At 42.9% G+C, this 18,526-nt stretch overlaps 1 protein-coding gene across 1 annotated transcript in view; it reads left to right on the forward strand.

Moving 5' to 3' along the window:
* LOC140407362 (homer protein homolog 1-like) overlaps positions 1-15,488 on the forward strand; it is a gene marked incomplete at both ends in the record, with an annotated part of 39,816 nt that extends 24,328 nt beyond the window's left edge. Inside the window, 3 exons of the mRNA XM_072494914.1 lie at positions 403-545; positions 8,635-8,791; positions 15,378-15,488. Coding sequence (XP_072351015.1) covers positions 403-545; positions 8,635-8,791; positions 15,378-15,488 — 411 coding nt within the window. The remainder of the gene's footprint in view (positions 1-402; positions 546-8,634; positions 8,792-15,377) is intronic.
* Positions 15,489-18,526: the final 3,038 nt, after the last annotated feature.

Consider the following 18,526-nt stretch of genomic DNA (forward strand, 5'->3'; position numbering starts at 1 on the left):
TGGATAGCTCACCTACTTATCCTAAATTGCAGGGCTGCACTAGTTAGAGATCATCTGATACTGTGATTTGTGTTGTGGGTAGAACTGTCCGTACTACAAATTTGAGTCGGGTCCGAAACCGTCCTCTGAGCAAAACTCCATTTTTGTTTGTGTGGGGGGGGGGGGGGATTTTTTTGTGTGTGTGTGTGTGTGAAGGGGGAAGGGGGAAGGGAGCAGAAGAGATGGGATTGCAGATTCTGGGGCGAGAAGGGCACAGAATAAGGCAAATAATAGCTGCAAACCCAGTTCTAGAGGTGAATTCACTGGGGTGAATTTGAAAGCGTTACATTCGATTATTTTCTGCCAATATCCCAAGTAAGGACTCTTTTCCAGAATGAAAGATTTTATATTTTTGTTTCACAGGAGTCTGCAGGCGGTGACCTGCAGTCGCCTCTGACACCAGAGAGCATCAATGGGACAGATGATGAAAGATCTATTCAGGATGTGGTGCAAGATTCTGATGCACGAGCTGAAATTAACCAGAGTTCTCTACCTTTTACTCACAGGTAAGCATATGATATGTGAAGTTTTTGTTAGGTCAGTGGTGATTGCTGTTTTACATTCTTCCACATTGGAGTCGCTGTTACATAAAATCTCTTGCTGCTTAAAACTACATAATGTTTCTTTTGCTGGAGTTTAATGTTTTACATTAGGCCACTGGGACAATGCTTTGGTTTCTCCATTTAAAACCAAGCCAGTTCCTGTAATGGAGTCCATTGCCAAGGTTGATTATTTTTTTTAAATTACATACTTGCTGAGTTTGTCTTTTTAAGGACTGATGATTGCAGGGCAAAGGAGACTTGAGGACTGCAAGGAGTTCAAGTTGAGCAAGTGCACCATGATTTTAGTCATGTTGGGTAATGTATTTGGAGTTCAGAGGAATAAGAGGAAAGCTGATGAGAGAAAGACCTCCACCTGCCCAATATAATAAGCTGCCTATTTGCATGCTGAGATTTTCATTTGTACTGTTCTAAAATGTTTTCGGAAGAGGCTTTTCAAAAATGGGAGCAGTAAGTCTTAGATTGACTGACTGAACACTACTGACTGAGAACTTTCAACAACTTTATAAAGCTTGAGAAAAAAGTGCTTGATGAGCCAAGCAATTTGGAGGCAACCTTTGATGAAAGAAAAGGTGTGGCTTCCATTTGAGTTTAGCAAAGATAGTGCAGTCAGGAATGTTTCAGATGAGCTGGGTAAAGCAAGGAATCAGTTTGTAGTTGTCAGGCAGGAAAAAACTATATGCAAAACGTGAACTATCCCCAAGCTTTCAATTTATCCATATCATAAATTGTGTAATAGGATCACAAACTTCTTGAATTATCAAATCCTGGAAGTTTAAGAGCCATTAATTCGAACTTGTGGCTGTCATATAACTCATCCATCCAAAGATGGATCCTTATTACCTTGGGTTAACTTTCCACAATAACAGGTGGCATGTGGCGCAGTGGATAGCACTGGGGCTGTAGCGCTGAGGACCCGGGTTCGAATCCTGGCCCTGGGTCACTGTCCGTGTGGAGTTTGCACATTCTCCCCATGTCTGCGTGGGTTTCTCCCCCACAACTCCAAGATGTGCAGGTTAGGTGGATTGGCCACGCTACATTGCCCCTCAATTGGAAAAAATATATAATTGGGTACTCTAAATTTTTTTTTAAAAACTTCCCACAATAACTTGTTAGTGTAGATGGTCATATCCAACTGTGGACCAAGCTGTTTCTTAATTGATTGAAATAAAGCATCTACAGTGATTGATCTGTGTTTTGAACAGCCAGCAGGAGGCTTTATGGCCCTTAATTTTGTTTTCCAAATTTCTATCACCTTTAGCTCCATTCGCATCATATCATATCTGTCACACGTAAAATGTACGCTTGGTTGAAATGACCAATATCTGTTCAGCCAAGTCTGTGGATCTGCTCCGTATTAAATTTCCTATCTAGACAAAATAATCAGTCATGAACCACCTACTGGCATAAACCCAACCCAAACCAAAACATGCTTGGAAATGTTTTCGAATCCTACAATGATATGGCACAGAAGAAGGCTATTTGGCCCATGTGTCAGTCCTTCAAAAAAGCTATCCAGGACTTCCAGTAGCAGCTATGAGGTGAGCAGTCGCACAAAACTGGAACCAGAGAACACCATCTCAGACTAAAGGGACGATCCTTTAAAACTGAGATGAGGAGGAATTTCTTCAGTGGTGAGATAGATGGGTTCTTGATTAATAAGGGGATCAGGGGTTATGGGGAGAAGGCAGGAGAATGTGGCTGAGAAAAATATCAACCATGATTAAACGGTGGAGCAGACTTATTGGCCGAGTGGCCTAATTCTGCTCCTACTCTTGTGGTCTTATGGTCTAATCTGTTGCTGAAGACAATTGTGGAGGCTCTGGGACCCATTTGTGTGACCTTGGACAGGTTGGATCAGCGGGTGGAGGTACAGGGGATGATGACTAAGAAGGTGGAAGAGACGCTTAATGATCACTGTGATCAGATTGTCTGGCTGGAGGCAGATAAGGTGTTGCTGGTGGCGGAGCAAAAGGCCAAAGTCAGTGACCTGGAGAACCGCTCCATGCATCAGAATTTGAGGATTATTGGACTGCAGGAGGGCCTGGAAGGTATAAGCACCACTGCCTATGTTTCCACGATGTTTGGGGGGGGGGGGGGAATTCTGGTGAAGGAGCAGGTCCTGAGATGGGTAAAGGACACTCCAGAATGTAGATGGGAGAGCCATCCTATCTGAGTATTTCAGAGATACAAGAAGGTGTGTGGCATTGAAGGCCAAGGTGGCCCTCTACAGAAGCAACATGGATTGCGTATTCGACTCATCTTTGTGTTGCTTTCAGAGACTAATTATTTTGGCGTGCCGGAGGAAGCAAATTACTTTGTTACGGATTGGGAGGGAACTGAAGACTTTGAGGACTATGATCCTCGTTATTTGGACAGTTTGATTTCTCCTATATTTGGATTTGCAAAACAATACTTTTTTGTTGTTGTTGTCTAATGGAAGGTTATAAAGTGGGGGAGGGTACATTGTAATAGGGTTTGCTGGTGGGGGTTGTTTCTGGGTGTATTTGGGGGTTTATTGTATTGAAATTGTCGAAGGGGGTGGGATTGGGTTGTGGTTTTCTGTTTTCTTCCTACAATGCTTGCTATTAAAGTGTGATATGGGCTAGAGGGCTGTAATGGATACATGGTGTGAAAGTTTTAAAAAAAAATCCCAGGTGGGATCACTTGACTAGCACGTTAATGGGAGTGGAGCAAGAGAGATGGCCGCAGCTGGTTACCTATTGGGGGGGGGGGGGGGTTTCATTTGTTGCTTCAGGAAATTAGCTTGGGTTTTGTTTGTTTCGCTGTGGGGTGGGTGGGGGGGGGGTTGGTTCTCAGTGGCTTATTTGTTTGGTGTCTGGATGCGGAGTGGGGCGGGGGAGCTGAGGGGGAAGAGTTGCGGGTTAAATGGACCAGTTAAAAGAGCGCAGGTATTTGCCCATTTGAAAAGTTTAGGAGATGGTCTTGCAGCTGGAGGCCCATTTGAGAGTTGGAGGATCAAACAAAGCTGTGGAAACGATGGGAGTTGGACAAATGTTTCACTCTAGCTTTGATGCCAGGACACGGGGGGCCACAGTGCTGATTAATCAGAGGGTAGCTTTTGCAGCAGGCAACATTATGGCGGACTCTGGAGCAAGATATGTAATAGTAAGTGGGGTATTAGCCGGTGGCTTTAGTTAACATCTATGTGCCGAATTGAGATGACATTGATTTTATTCAGAGGGTGCTGGTTTAATTCCTGATCTCGATGCATATCAGTTAATATTGGCGGTGGATTTTAGTTGTGTGTTAGACCCTAGGCTGCACAGATCAAGTGCCAAGTCTTTCACGCCATTGTGGATGGCAAAGGAGCTATGGGTGCTCATGAAACAGATGAGGGGGGAGCAGACCCATAGAGATTTAGACATCGAGTGATGACTTTTCTTTCTCTTCCCATGTCCATCGGGTTTACTCCCGGATTGAGTTTTTTATGTTGGGCAGGTCTTTGATTCCTGAGGTCATGGAGGTGGGGTATTCAGCGATAGTAATATCAGATCATACTCGCTTTCTGTGGATCTCTTGTTGGAGCTGGGCCACTCTCAGCAACTCCCGTGGAGGTTGGAAACAGCGTTACTTGCAGAGAAGGAGTTTTGCGCGTGGATACCCTTTTGCCATTGGGGAGTATGTGGAGCTTAATAAAATAAGAACAGGAAGTCTCGCCCTCCATGCTCTGGGAAGCATTGAAGGCAGTTATTGGGGGAGTGGGGGGGGGAGAATTTCAAACAAGTCATATAGGGATAAATCTGGAAATGTGGCGAGGCAGAGACTGGTGGACTCTATTCTGGAGGTGGACCACTAATACTCGAGTGCCCCTAGGCAGCTTTTCACAGAGTGAAAGAAGTTACATTTGGACTTATTAGTTGTTGTCAACGGAGAAGGCGCTGGCGACATCGCACGAGGGGGACATTTTATAAATTTGAAGAGTAGGCCAACTGCTTGTTAGCCCACTAGCTGAGGCAGCGGGCTGCCTCCCGGGAGATGATTCAGATTAGGAACTCGTGGGGTTTAGTTTCTACCCCAAAGAAGACCATGAAGTGTTTGAGACCTTTTGCTGCAGGCAACAACTCCATAGTCCAATTTGCCTGGAACGCGCTGCCAGGGGAGGTTGTGGAAGTAGATACATTAACGGCGTCCATTATGGCTGCTGCTATTTGCTTTAGCAATTGAGCAGTTGGCCATTGCGCTTAAATCGTTTTCTAAAGGGAAGGGGTTAGGGTGTGGAGGGTGCTCCTCTACACAGACAATTTGTTGTACATTATGGATCCGTTCTCCAATGTGGGGTTTGGGGGGGGGGGGGCAATAATTGAGATGCGCAGGAAGTTTGGTTCCTTCTTCCCCCCCCCCCCCTGGGGAGGTTACTGTTTCAATCTGGCCAGGACTAGTTTATAGTATCTGGGAATTCAGGTGGCTCATGATTGGGCCTTGCTCAATAAACTCAACTTAGCCAGTCTGGTTAATGAGGTGAAGCTTGATTTGAAGAGGTGGGATGTCCTTCCTTTGATATTTGATCTGGAAGAGTCCAGATGGTGAATATGAATATTCTTCCAAGGTTTTTATTGGTGTCTTTATTTGTGTCTATCAGTCTTTTTTTTTTTTTTTTTAAGGCTTTCTTTGTTTTTAAAAATATATATATTTATTAAAGTTTTTTAACACTATTTTTCTCCCTTACAAACAATAACCTCCCCCCCCCTCGTAACACAATAACGAGAAATCGCGCAGAGCAAAATATATACGTGGCAAAATGATATATTTACACAGCTTTGTACACTGGCCCTCACCCGTTCGTGCCAGTTTCCCCAACCCTTCATGTTATCTCTTGCTCATCCTCCCTCCCAGGCAGTCCCCCCCCCCCCCCCCCCCCAGGTTGCTGCTGCTGCTGACCGACCTTCCTCCTCTAACGCAACGGTTGCCACTGCCTGTAGAACCCCTGCGCAGACCCTCTCAAGGCGAACTTAATCCTCTCCAACTTTATGAACCCAGCCATATCATTTATCCAGGCCTCCAGGCTGGGGGGCTTCGCCTCCTTCCACATTGGCAAGATCCTTCGCCGGGCTACTAGAGACGCAAAGGCCAGAATGCCGGCCTCTTTCGCCTCCTGCACTCCCGGTTCGTCCACTACTCCAAATATTGCTAGCCCCCAGCTTGGCTTGACCCGGACTTTCACCACCTGAAATATTGCTCCCGCCACTCCTCTCCAGAACCCCTCCAGTGCCGGGCATGACCAAAACATATGGACATGGTTCGTCGGGCTCCCTGAGCACCTTCCACATCTGTCCTCCACCCCAAAGAACCTACTCAACCTCGCCTCCGTCAAGTGCGCTCTGTGGACATTTCATAGAATTTACAGTGCAGAAGGTGGACCATCTTAAATTTGTATCAGGCTGAGCCTGGCACACGAGGAGGAGGAATTAACCCTACCTAGGGCATCAGCCCACAGACCTTCCTCGATCTCCTCCCCCAGCTCCTCCTCCCATTTACCCTTCAACTCTTCTACCAGCGCTTCCCCCTCTTCTTTCAGCTCCTGGTGTATTTCCGACACCTTGCCCTCCCTGACCCATACACCCGAGATCACCCTATCTTGAACTTCTTGTGCCGGGAGCAACGGGCATTCCCTCACCTGTCGCCTCACAAAAGCCCTCACCTGCATATATCTAAAGGCATTTCCCGGGGGTAACTCTAACTTCTCCTCCAGTGCCCCTAGGCTCGCAAACGTCCCGTCGATGAACAGGTCCCCCATAAGGCTTTCTTTGTTAAGGTTATCATTACTTTTTGTTTGGGTGGGCAAGACCCTTGAGGTGCGTAGGCCTTTTTTATACAGGGATAGAGAGTCGGGGGTGGTGGGGGTGTGTGGTTTTGTACTTGCTAATGTATTATTACTGGGCAGCAAACAATAATAAGATGCGGTGATCGTTTAAGGATCCGGTGGATGGAGGAGGCTTCTTGTATAGGATCGAACTGGAGGTCGTTTGTTACTGCTCCTCTCCCATTCTCTCGAGCAAGATTTGCATCGAACCCTGTGGTAATAGCCATTTTATGAATTTGGAACCAATTTAGACAGCATTTTAAATTAAGCACTGTCTCTTCTGGCGCCAATTAGTAGGAATCGTAGGTTTGTGCATTTGGCCTAGATTCAAAATTCAGGGAATGAGGTTTAGAGACTTGTTTTTGGAAGGTAGGCTTGCAGGGCTAGAAGAGATCTGAGAAATTTCAGCTTCTGAGAGGGAATGTCTTTGGATATCTGCAGGTGAATGACTTTGTGCATAAAGAGCTTCCTTCGTTTCACCTGGATTTGGTGAAGGATTATGAACAGGAAGTCAAAACCTGTTTTATGTCCATGTTGGATCATAATCTGATGCTGTCAAAGCACATTCTGGTGACACTTTTGTTCCTTGACTATTTTGATTGTGCTACACTTCGCAGTCGTGAATGGGACTGCATTATATCAGAAATGTACTTCATAAACAGGCATACATTCACTGAGCAGGAAGACCCACACCATCCTGAGATGGTATCACCATTCAGCTGGGTCAAAATGGTGAAACTGCTTGCCCAACAGTACTGTGGGCGTACCTATATATCATGGGCTGCAGTGGTTCAAGAAGGCAACTCTCCACTGCGCAGCGCTTTCACAAGGGCAGTGAGGGCGGGATGAGCAATAAATGCTGGCTTAGCCAGGAATGGCCACATCCCATAAATTAATTATAAAAAGGCAAAGCCAATCCCATATTTATTCAAACATTTGTATATTGAGGTTGAGAAATGCAACAGATCTGCCTCCCCTACAGCCTGTTAGAGAGCTGTGTTTAAGTCTGATTGTGACATTTTTGAGTCTTTTTTTTTTTGAATCAGGAAATATTGCTGTGGAGAAGGAGTAAGAATTTAACTGCGAATATCATGAATGCCTTCCTTCACTCCTTTGTCCCCCTGCATCAATTATCTCTGGAATTGAGTGGCTATAAAAATATCCAAGACAATTTCTGGGAATTAAGCATAAAAGGTGTACTGTGGAGGTGGTTGACTTCAACAGTTATCTATGATAAAGTAATTGAAACAATTTTTGGAAATAGTAATATCAAACCAATATTGTGTTCGAGTTTATTTAATACGATATGTCTAAAACCTTACGAGTTTTACTTTCCAAGTCTGTGGTGACTCCTCGTCATGTAAAATCCACGCTCATTAATCAATTACCATGTAGCTTTTCTTTGGTAACTGACCTACTTAGTTCTATATTTTGTTTTAAACCAGCATTGAATTCTGGTCGCAGGTGGACAGATTGCCGGAGTTGGTCTTTCTGACCTGACCCAATTGAAATGCTAATGACCAAGATGGATTTGCAAGCTAAAGTTTATGCACACCAGCTGATTAACAGTACAGGAATGTACAGGGGATTCACAAATACTCTTCACTTTTTTCACTCAAAGACTATCTATTGCAACTTGCATTGATGTAGGCTCTTCAATGCAAAATAAGTTCTTGACATGTCGGGAGGGAAAATAAATTACCTGCAGAACTGGGTTTTAAAGCGTATCCTAAAAGTGATATAAAGGGGCGTAGGGAGGCTGAACAGCTGAAGCTACTATTGATAAACCAGGTGGAGGGAAGAAATGCACATAGCCAGAATGTGAACAATGGAGTTTGGCTATAATGACAACTGTAACCAGTGTGCTCAAAATCCATTGTGTTCAAGCATGTTGGAAAGGCATGTGAAGGTGCCAGTACAGCAGTACCTTTCAAAGACTGAGAAGGCAACAGTGAATTTTTGTGAGGGGAGGATTTGATGGAAGAGCAGAGAAGATACTGGGTAAAATGGCAGCCAGAAAGGAATGTTGTGTGGTCAGCATTTGATGGTCCCTTCAGGAAAGATTGGAAGGGGGTCATGAGGAAACTGGAGAAAACATGATCTGATTTACCATTTACTGTAGATATCTTGAATATCAGATGCAAATAGACTGATTTTTTTTTTAAGAACTCAGTAACAAAATCTGTACTGTTGTGTTTATTTTATATATAGTACTACAATAGGAAAGCACTGGGAATCTGAATTGGCAACCTTAAAAACCAACAATGCTAAACTTACAGCAGCACTACTGGAATCTACTGCCAATGTTAAACAGTGGAAACAGCAGCTTACTGCATACCAGGATGAAGCCGAGCGACTACACAAGCGCGTATGTATTGATGCACTGTATAAAGAGTCCTAGTTGTATCCATTATGTTCTAATATAATGATAGTGACTGATAGATTATTGCCTAATATACTGTCTTACTCTTGAAATGTACTGGAATATTTCACTGAATTTGTTTGTTTCGAGGTGGTCTTGTATATAGATTTAAGGTTACTTTTTGTTCATTCATGGGACGCAGCATTTATTGCCCATCCCTATTTGCCCTTGAACTGAGTGGCTTGCGGCCATTTCAAGAGTCAACCACATTGTCAGACCAAGTAATGACAGCAGATTTCCTGCTAAGGATATTAGTGAACCAGATGGGTTTTTTTGACAATGGTTTCATGGTATCATTAGATATTTAATTAATTCAAATTTGACCATCTGCCCTGCTGGAATTTGAACCCAAGCCATCAGAGCATTACATTGGGTCTTTGGATTACTCATCCAGTGATAACATCATGGCTCTGCCTCTAGTTCTACTTGCATTCTGGAAAAGTAACTTTCAGTAGCAGTTACCATCTTCAATTTGTCACATTTGTACATAGTTGCACCCCTTTTAGAATAGTCCTCAAACCAAATTTCTTTACCCTAAGGGAATCTGACTTAAAAGTTGATAGCTCCTCTCCTTAGTAGAAGATATTGGGTGCGATTCTCCGAAATGGAGACGAAGTCCCGACGCCGGAGTGAAAACCGGAGTGTTTCACTCCGGCATTGGAGCCAGCTCCCAGCCCCCTATTCTCCCGCCCCCAAGGGGCTAGGAGCGGCGTCGCGTTTTTTATGCGCGCTGGGCCTTGGCGCCGTGTAAAAAGCAGCGCCGTATCAATGACGCGGCCGATGGTGTGTAAATGATGTCACCCACGCATGCGCGGGTTGGCCGGTGCCAACCCGCGCAGCACGGTTGCCGTCCTCCCAGAGGCCGCCCCGCAAGAAGATGGCGGATGGATCTTGCAGGGCGGCTGAGGAAAGGAGGTCCTCCTTTAGAGAGGCCGGCCCGCCGATCGGTGGGCACCAATCGCGGGCCAGACCCCATCGGAGCCCCCCCCCCTCCCAGAGTTCCCACGCAGTTCCCGCCGGCAGCAACCAGATGTGGACGGCGCCGGCAGGAACCTGTCGTGTTGGGGCGGCCACTCGGCCCATCTGGGCCAGAGGATCACTGCTCGCCTTTTGCAAGCGGCGATTCTCCGAGCGGCCAGGCGTGATTCTCGCGGCGCTGGTTTGGGGGGGGGGGGGGGAGAATCGCGTGCGGGTGGCGGGACTCGCGCGGCGCCCCGGCGATTCTCCCACGTGGGGGGTGAGAATTCCGCCCACTGAGTAGAATGGGCTGACTTAGCACACTGGGCTAAATAGCTGACTTGTAATGCAGAACAAGGTAGCAGCGTGGGTTCAATTCCCGTACCAGCCTCCCCGAACAGGCGCCGGAATGTGGCGACTAGGGGCTTTTCACAGTAACTTAATTGAAGACTACTTTTGACAATAAGCTATTATTATATTGCAAAAAAAAATTGAGTAGGAAATAAACAGTTCCATAGTTCTGTGTTGAATGCTGCATTTAAGATTTTTTTTCTGTGCCTATTTGAGGGACTATACAGTGTGATTAAATGTACAGCTAGTTGATTTATTGCTTTAGTAGATGACCCTGACTTGTGTTATTGAAATTGGTAGACCACAAAGAACAACTGCAGATCTTTATTGGTCCCAACCATTTTTAGGGAAATCCATGGAATCTAGGTGATGAGTAAACAGTTGTATTTCAGGTTAGGATGATGTTATTGGACAATTTTGTGTCACTTGAAACTGAGTCTGACAGTCTTAACCATTTTAAAAATAATTAATGGATAGTTGATGAAAATTTACTGCATTAAGATGTAAATCTTGGTGTGTCTGTCGCACACAAATCAGTTCCATTGACAATGATGCATATATAAAAATCTGTGCCCATGATTTTTGACAGGAGCTAACTGGTGTTTTGCATTGGTACTCCAGCAAAGGAAAATGCAAGGCTAGCTTCCCTTACAGTACTGCTGTGTTGCCGGTCCACAGTACTGCTGTGAGGAGGTCAGTTGCTTTCTTACAACGAGAATTTAGCTCCAGGTTTGTTCGAGTAATTTCTAGCTGTTGCATGTTATCTGTTAGTACTTGGATTGGGATCATCCTCACAGCAGCACAGAAGTGAACTTTTATTAATTAGGAATGTGGGGGGTCGTCATTTATGCAAATTATTTTGAAACACTTGGCAAAGCCAAACCAGTGCAATGTGCACACATTTTTGAGAATGTTGAAAGGGGATAACTGCTCGACTATTGACTAACTCTACTGTAATATCCCTAAAATTTGTGGCCCCTGCAAAGTGCAGCTGCAGACAAAATATTTTGTGGTCATGTGCTGAATGAATTGTTTTTACCAGCAACTAAAAATTAGCTGCAAGCATAATAAAATGCAACATAAATGTTTACGCAAATATACAAGAATCATTATTGGGGACTCATTTAGTGTGCAGTGCAGGGTCGAGAGCTTCAAGTTTATGCCGACACTATAGTTGAGAAATCCCACCAACGACTCTACTTTCTCAGAAGACTGAGGAAATTTGGCATGTCAGCTACGACTCTCTCCAACTTCTACAGATGCACCATAGAAATCATTCTTTCTGGTTGTATCAAAGCTTGGTATGGAGCCTGCTCTGCCCAAGACTGCAGGAAACTACAAAAGGTTGTGAATGCAGCTCAATGCATCATGCAAACCAGCCTCCCATCCATTGACTCTTACTATAATTCCCGCTGCCTCATAAAGACAGCCAGCTAATTAAGGACCCCACGCACCCCGGACATGCTCTCTTCCACCTTCTTCCGTCAGGAAAAAGATACCAAAGTTTGAGGTCATGTACCAACTGACTCAAGGGCAAAGAAAAGTACAGCACAGGAACAGGCCCTTCGGCCCTCCAAGCCTGCGCCGACCATACTGCCTGTCTAAACTAAAATCTTCTACACTTCCCGGGCCCGTATCCCTCTATTCCCATCCTATTCATGTATTTGTCAAGATGCCCCTTAAACATCACCATCGTCCCTGCTTCCAACACCTCCTCCGGCAGCGCGTTCCAGGCAGCCACTACCCTCTTGTGTATAAAAAAAAATGTTGATTTTTTATTTTTTTTTTTAAACTTGCCTCGTACATCTCCTCTAAACCTTGCCCCTCGCACCTTAAATCTATGCCCCCTAGTAATTGACCCCTCTATCCTGGGAAAAAGTATCTGACTATACACTCTTTGTCTATGCCCCTCATAATCGTGTCGACCTCTATCAGGTCGCCCCTCAACCTCCTTCGTTCCAGTGAGAACAAACCAAGTTTATTCAACCTCTCCTCATAGCTAATGCCCTCCATACCAGGCAACATTCTGGTAAATATCTTCTGCACCCTCTCTAAAGCCTCCACATCCTTCTGGTAGTGTGGCGACCAGAATTGAACACTGTACTCCCAAGTGTAGCCTAACTAAGGTTCTATACAGCTGCAACATGACTTGCCAATTCTTATACTCAATGCCCCGGCCAATGAAGGCAAGCATGCCGTATGCCTTCTTGACTACCTTCTCCACCTGTGTTGCCCCTTTCAGTGACCTGTGGACCTGTACACCAAGATCTCTCTGACTATCAATGCTCTTGAGGATTCTACCATTCACTGTATAAGAGCTTCTTCCCTCCTCCTTCTTTCCTGCTGCCATCAGACTTTTGAATGGACCTACCTTGTATTAAGTTGATCTTTTCTCTACACCTTGCTATAACTGTAACCTTATATTCTGCAGTCTCTCCTTCCTTCCCTATGTACGGTATGCATTGTTTGCACAGCATGCAAGAAACAATACTTTTCACTGTATACTAATACATGTGACAATAATAAAACAAATCAAATCCGTGTTAAGGTAACATCTGGGTGTTACCATTGACCAGAAACTGAACTGGACTAGCCATATAAATACTGTGGCTGCAAGAGCAGGTCAGAGGCTGCGACGAGTATCTCATCTCATCTGACTACCCAAAGCATCGCCACCATCTACAAGGTACAAGTCGATGGAATACTCTGCACTTGCCTGGATGAATGCAGCACGAACAACTCTCCAGAAATTCAAAACCATTCAAGACAAAGTCATTCATTGGCACTCCAGCCACCTCTTTCAACATTTACCCCATCACCACCATGAACAGTGGCAGTTGTGTGTACCATCTATAAGATGCACTGCAGGAACTCACCAAGGTTCCTTGGGCTGCACCTTCCAAAGTTATAGCCCTACCATCTAGAAGGACCAGGGCGTCAGATTCAAGGGAGCACCACTACTTGCAAGTACCTCCTAACGTGAGAATATATTGCTGTTTCTTCACTGTCACTGGATCAAAGTCCTGGAACTCCCTTAATTCCTAACAGTGCTGTGGATGTGCCTACACCACATTGACTGCAGCGGGTCAGGAAGGCAGCTCACGACCACCTTCTCTAGGGCAATTATAGATGTGCAATAAACCGCCCACATCCTGAAAAGGTTTTTTTAAAAATAAAAATATTGACTAGAAGAGTTTGTTCCTAGTTTCCAAATTTGAATTCGTTATTATAAATATGCATCGCAGGGACTTAATCTTTTAATTGCATTAGATATAAGAATTATGCAAACTTGTGACCAGATCAGGTTCAGGGTCAAGAACTCTGGAAGATTGTGGAATTTGATATATCCTGACCATTGCAGTATTAGAGTAGCAAGTATGTCATGAAAAAGTGCCTGGAGGATTGTTTATGAACTTCACTGAACAAATCTTGTTATGAGTAACTCCATTTCCTTCTAGTTTTTAAAAAATGTGGAATGATTACTTCACGCCATAGTCTGAGCTGGCTGTTCAACTTTGTTAAACACATCGGCAAAGTGTTTGAGCAGAAATGTCTTCCTGCTGCAGGAAGCAGGAATTTAAAATTCAATACTCTGTTTACGTACCATCAGGTATTAAATTGCATAGTTAATGTCATTAGAAAGAGTTTTATGTTGATCTGAGTTAACTATTTGCTGGAGACTACCAAGGAAACAAAATGTAATAAGGTCTGGTTTTCAATTTAGTTAGTCTGCCCCCTTGTGGGTTTTTTCCAATGCAGTGAATGGGAAGTTAATTTGCAATTTTTGGTTCTTTTATCACAACATTGTTGTGTTGCCGAAGGAGGCCATTCTGCCTATAATATTTGCACCGGCTTTCCGAATGAGCGTTATGATTTTAGTGCCATTCTTTGCTTTTTCCCTGCAACCTTTCACATTGTTTCTATTCAAATAATCATCCAAATGTCCACTTGAATACCACAATTGAACCTGCCAGACCTGAACCACCTGCTGTTTGAAAGTTTTTTTTTTTGTTTTTTTTTCTTGCATTGCGTTTGCTTCTTTTGCAAATCACTTTAAATCTGTGCCCTCTTGTTCTCAATCCATTTACGAGCAGGAGCAATTTCTCCCTCTCTACTCTGTCCAATGCCCTCATAGTTTTGAACCGCTCTATCAAATCTCCTCGTAGCCCTTCTACTCTCAAAGGAGAACACACAATTACTGTAAGATGTTTGGCATTCAGAGCAGAAAATGTGCTCTGTTAGCTATGTATCCCTATATTCAGTTTTCAGAGTGTGTACAATTCAAATCCTCCTCTGGCATAGTTCTTGTGTACTACCAAAAACATAATTGACCAAGTATGATAATGAGGGAGGAAGACCGGAAACGTGAAATAAAAACCAGGTTCAGGATATACACTGCTTTCAGTCATTACTTTTATTGGAAAATACTGCTTTTAACATTTTGGATGTGTAACCCTTAACACAGTTAACCCACTGAACATGTCAAAACCTGCCTTTCCCCTTTACAGATGTTGATCACTTGCTCTGCAATTTCCAGCATTTTGCAAGTACAAAGAATAGGGCGTAGGCACCCAAAATGTTAAAACCAGTTTGTGAAATGTAGCTAGTCATCTGTTCGTCTGAAATGAAGGAACAATACTCACTTGTTCTAATGTGTTCAATAATAGTAAACTGCAATGGTAAATGGTAGAAGAATCTGCTCCATTATTAAGCTTGTATAATTTGAGTAGAGAACAATCATGTTATCTGGCTTAAAAATGTGCATGAGCAGGCTTTTAACTTATTTCCCTTCAACAAACCCAGATGCAGAGGTCCCAAAGCTCTATTTTATGCATGCCTTCAAAATGGTCAAGTGTTACTTTTGTGCAGTAATGGTAGTAGTAAATAAAGTCCACACTAATTCTGTGATTTATTAGAATTTTGGTCCAAAATGTTGAGATTCCATTGATGAGATCTTAGGATTCGGACCCTCAAGCTGGCTCCACAATTCAACAAGATCCTGGCTGATCTGATTGTGGCCGTGGGCCCCTGTAACCCTGGACTCCCTAAAATCTGTGTAACTCCACATTGAATATATTTAATGACCCAGCTTCTGCTTCTGGGGAAGAGAATTCCATAAGCTGAAGAAAATGTATATTATTTTATATTTTAAATATACAGCTAAAGACGTATTTGGAATGACAATCGCTGAAAAATGTGTTTTCTCATTTTGATCTATATTCAGGTTTCTGAACTTGAATGCCTGAGTGGGCAGGCAAATGTGCTTAAGACACACAAAACTGAACTGAACAGGACAATAGAAGAACTAGAGGCACAGATGAAGGACAAGGAAGAGGTAAGAGCAAAATGCAACTTTTTCCAACCTGCCTGTAGTGACATTTGGTTGGGACACTCAACATGTACGTGATTATAAATTAAATTTAATGTAAACCGAAAAAGATGTTTGGTGTCCTTGAGCAGTTAAGTGTATAATCACATGGTGTTCTAGCATGTTGAATTGATGAATGAATAATTGGCAACACTGGAGTACTTTACAAGGAGTAAAAATGTAGAGCAAAACACTTTATGCATATCTAACGGGATCTAAAAAGTAAAGACTTTCACTAAATATACAAATCAAACCTGCATACATTACCTACATGTTGCTGAATTTCATATTGCACTTCATTCTGGATAGCTCAAAGTATTTCATAAATGCTGTGTACATTACTATTCTATTAAATTTGATAGGTGTCCAGTTATCACTAACACATCAATAAGATCTGGATTGAGAAAATGTCAATGCTCTTCTGTGTTCTTTAATTCAGTGAATGACTTGCAGGGATAGATAGAAATTACAATATGGGAACAGATTATTTGCCCAACCAACTCCATGTCCGTGTTTAAGCAACACACACGAGGAAATAGTCCACATCACAGTTACCCAAAAAATTCCCCTATTCCTCCAATCCCATGCCTACTCTAAAGCCGCACCATCTTTTCCATAATAAGAATCTCAATACTGTAATGTTTCGTACGGTCTCATCATTATCTTTTGGCTTTTAAATTCTGTGCCTTGAAATAATTATTGGCCCAAATTTCCCCCAGGCGATATTAGCAGCACATGCCATAGACCATTGTGCCCCTGATCCTGCAATGATAAATTTACATAATTTACTGGAAAACTGACTAGAAAAGGCTGTACTGAGTCAAGTGGTGAGTCAGATGCAACACATATAAACCCAAGGTGCCACAGTGGACAACAAATGGAACAATAGGTTATTAATGCTTCCATAAAAGTGACTCTAGATTATCTTTACTTGTTTTTAACTTCAAATAGTTATTGAAGGCTGATGGCTTTTGACTTGGTAAATAAATGTTTGGACAGCCATACATTTTCCCTGACCTATCTAATATTTTTTGAGTTTGTGTGCTAAGCATGGTTTGCAGTTGGTAGTAATACACAGTTGCACAATTGCAGAGTTAAGGGACAACTTGTACATATGGGTCCAGATTTCTATATTTATAAACTGCAACTGTGATTTTAATTTTGGATTTGAGGTTCACATCAACATTATGCACTAAGGAAATTTAAAGTTTAATGATGAAACTGTTGTATGTCTATATTTGAGTATAGCTGAAAAGAAAGACATGCGGTCAAAGCTTTTTCTTTTGTACTCATCAGAATAAATGCAAAGGAACAAGTTGTATTACATAGGAAGAGGGTGCTGATTGGTTGGAAAGTGGATAGGTAGAGGCTGAGAAAATGCCATGGAGTGTGCACCAAGGAACAGCTAGCCACCAAGCTTTTGTTTAAATTCAAACCAGGATGTCCACTCTGTTCAAGGTATTATAAGGACTTTACCAGGAAATGGCTGTCCTCTGTTGTTGGAAAAAGTCACAATGCATGGACATGATCTTTTTGTTTGCAGAGAGCCACACTGCAAGTATAACTAATCACCTTAAAATTGCTTATTATTGTAATTAGCACAATAGGGTTGTTTAGTACGTGTTGTCCAATCACAGAATCACATCTAATGTTGGGCACTACATTCTGAGTTTTACAAACATGGGCTGGTTGGGCACAGTCAATACTTGCCAGTTGTGAACGCCCAAAGGGATCTGCTGTTGGATACAATCCACAAGTCATTGGGACTTCCCCGGCATTGAAATTCACATACCACATTGCCCATTTGTGTGATAGGCAGAATGTCTTTTTAACTTGACTGTGGCATCCTGTTGGAGGAGAATGTTGTTCGTGTTTATATTGCGTAGTAGCAGTGTGAAACAGCTAACTTCACCACCTGTTGCTTGATTTTTTGAGGTACCTTACCCTTCCAAGGTACTTTTGCGGTAGACTGAGCATTTTCATGCCTTGTATATTTATATCTGCTTAAAGTTTATGATCAAGATACCAATGCGCTAAATACTTAGCTTTAATATTGGCTACCTGCTGAATGATTGAAAATATTACTGATTCTGAGCCCTCCACACCGTAATCCACCAGCACCATTCTGTAAATGGATGAGGTAATCAATATAGCATTAATTCGGCAGATTTTTGAACACCATTGATTAAAATTGATAGAGGATGGTTGGGAGAGTTGTATGAACTGTTTCTGTAAGTATCTCGATGGTGCAAAAATGCAAGGAAATTTTATCCTCTGTAATTGTATCCAAATGATTCAATGGAAATAGCCCTACAAGTGAGGGTTACTGCCCACTTCCGAAAATTTGGGTTGAAAGGGTTGGCCCTTAACTCATCTCCCTCGTAACCAAAATCCAATCTGGTTTGCAGTGTTACATTGCAAATTAAACGTAGTGTTATAGGCTTTCCTTAAGTCCGCGTACACCCACATTCATCACCTCTCACTTCACCCCTACCAATGAGTCCTGTGAAAGAATTTTGAAGTTTCTTGAGCGCTTTGAAATCTGTGCGTTAGGTACTTCTAACTATTTTCTCTTTGCATAATGTGGTCATTTCCTTCCCTTTGCAATTCCCCTACAAGTGTTCATCTAATTGGTATAGATCTGACTGCATTTTTCAAAATAGGGACTACATTAATTACTCTCCAATCCTCTGGCACACATTTATACTTGAGTCCTAAAATAATTCTGTAATTTCCTCCTTTAGATTGCAGGATGTACTCTGTCAGCCTCTGACACTTAAAATAAGGTGCTTAAAATGGCCTTTTATCCATTAAACTATTGCTCATTTCGTCCATGACTGTTTCAGGATGCATCACCCCTTCGGTATCCTTGTCTTTAGCAAAGATCGGTGCAAAGCAAGTGTTAATCATCCGATACAAACTGACCCCAATCGGGGGTTTTACCTTGCCAACAATCCTCTTTGCTCATTATATTTTTGATATATTATTGCACCTTTTGATGTTTT

The sequence above is a fragment of the Scyliorhinus torazame genome, unplaced genomic scaffold (assembly GCF_047496885.1).
Source record: "Scyliorhinus torazame isolate Kashiwa2021f unplaced genomic scaffold, sScyTor2.1 scaffold_1497, whole genome shotgun sequence".
NCBI classification, from domain to species: domain Eukaryota; kingdom Metazoa; phylum Chordata; class Chondrichthyes; order Carcharhiniformes; family Scyliorhinidae; genus Scyliorhinus; species Scyliorhinus torazame.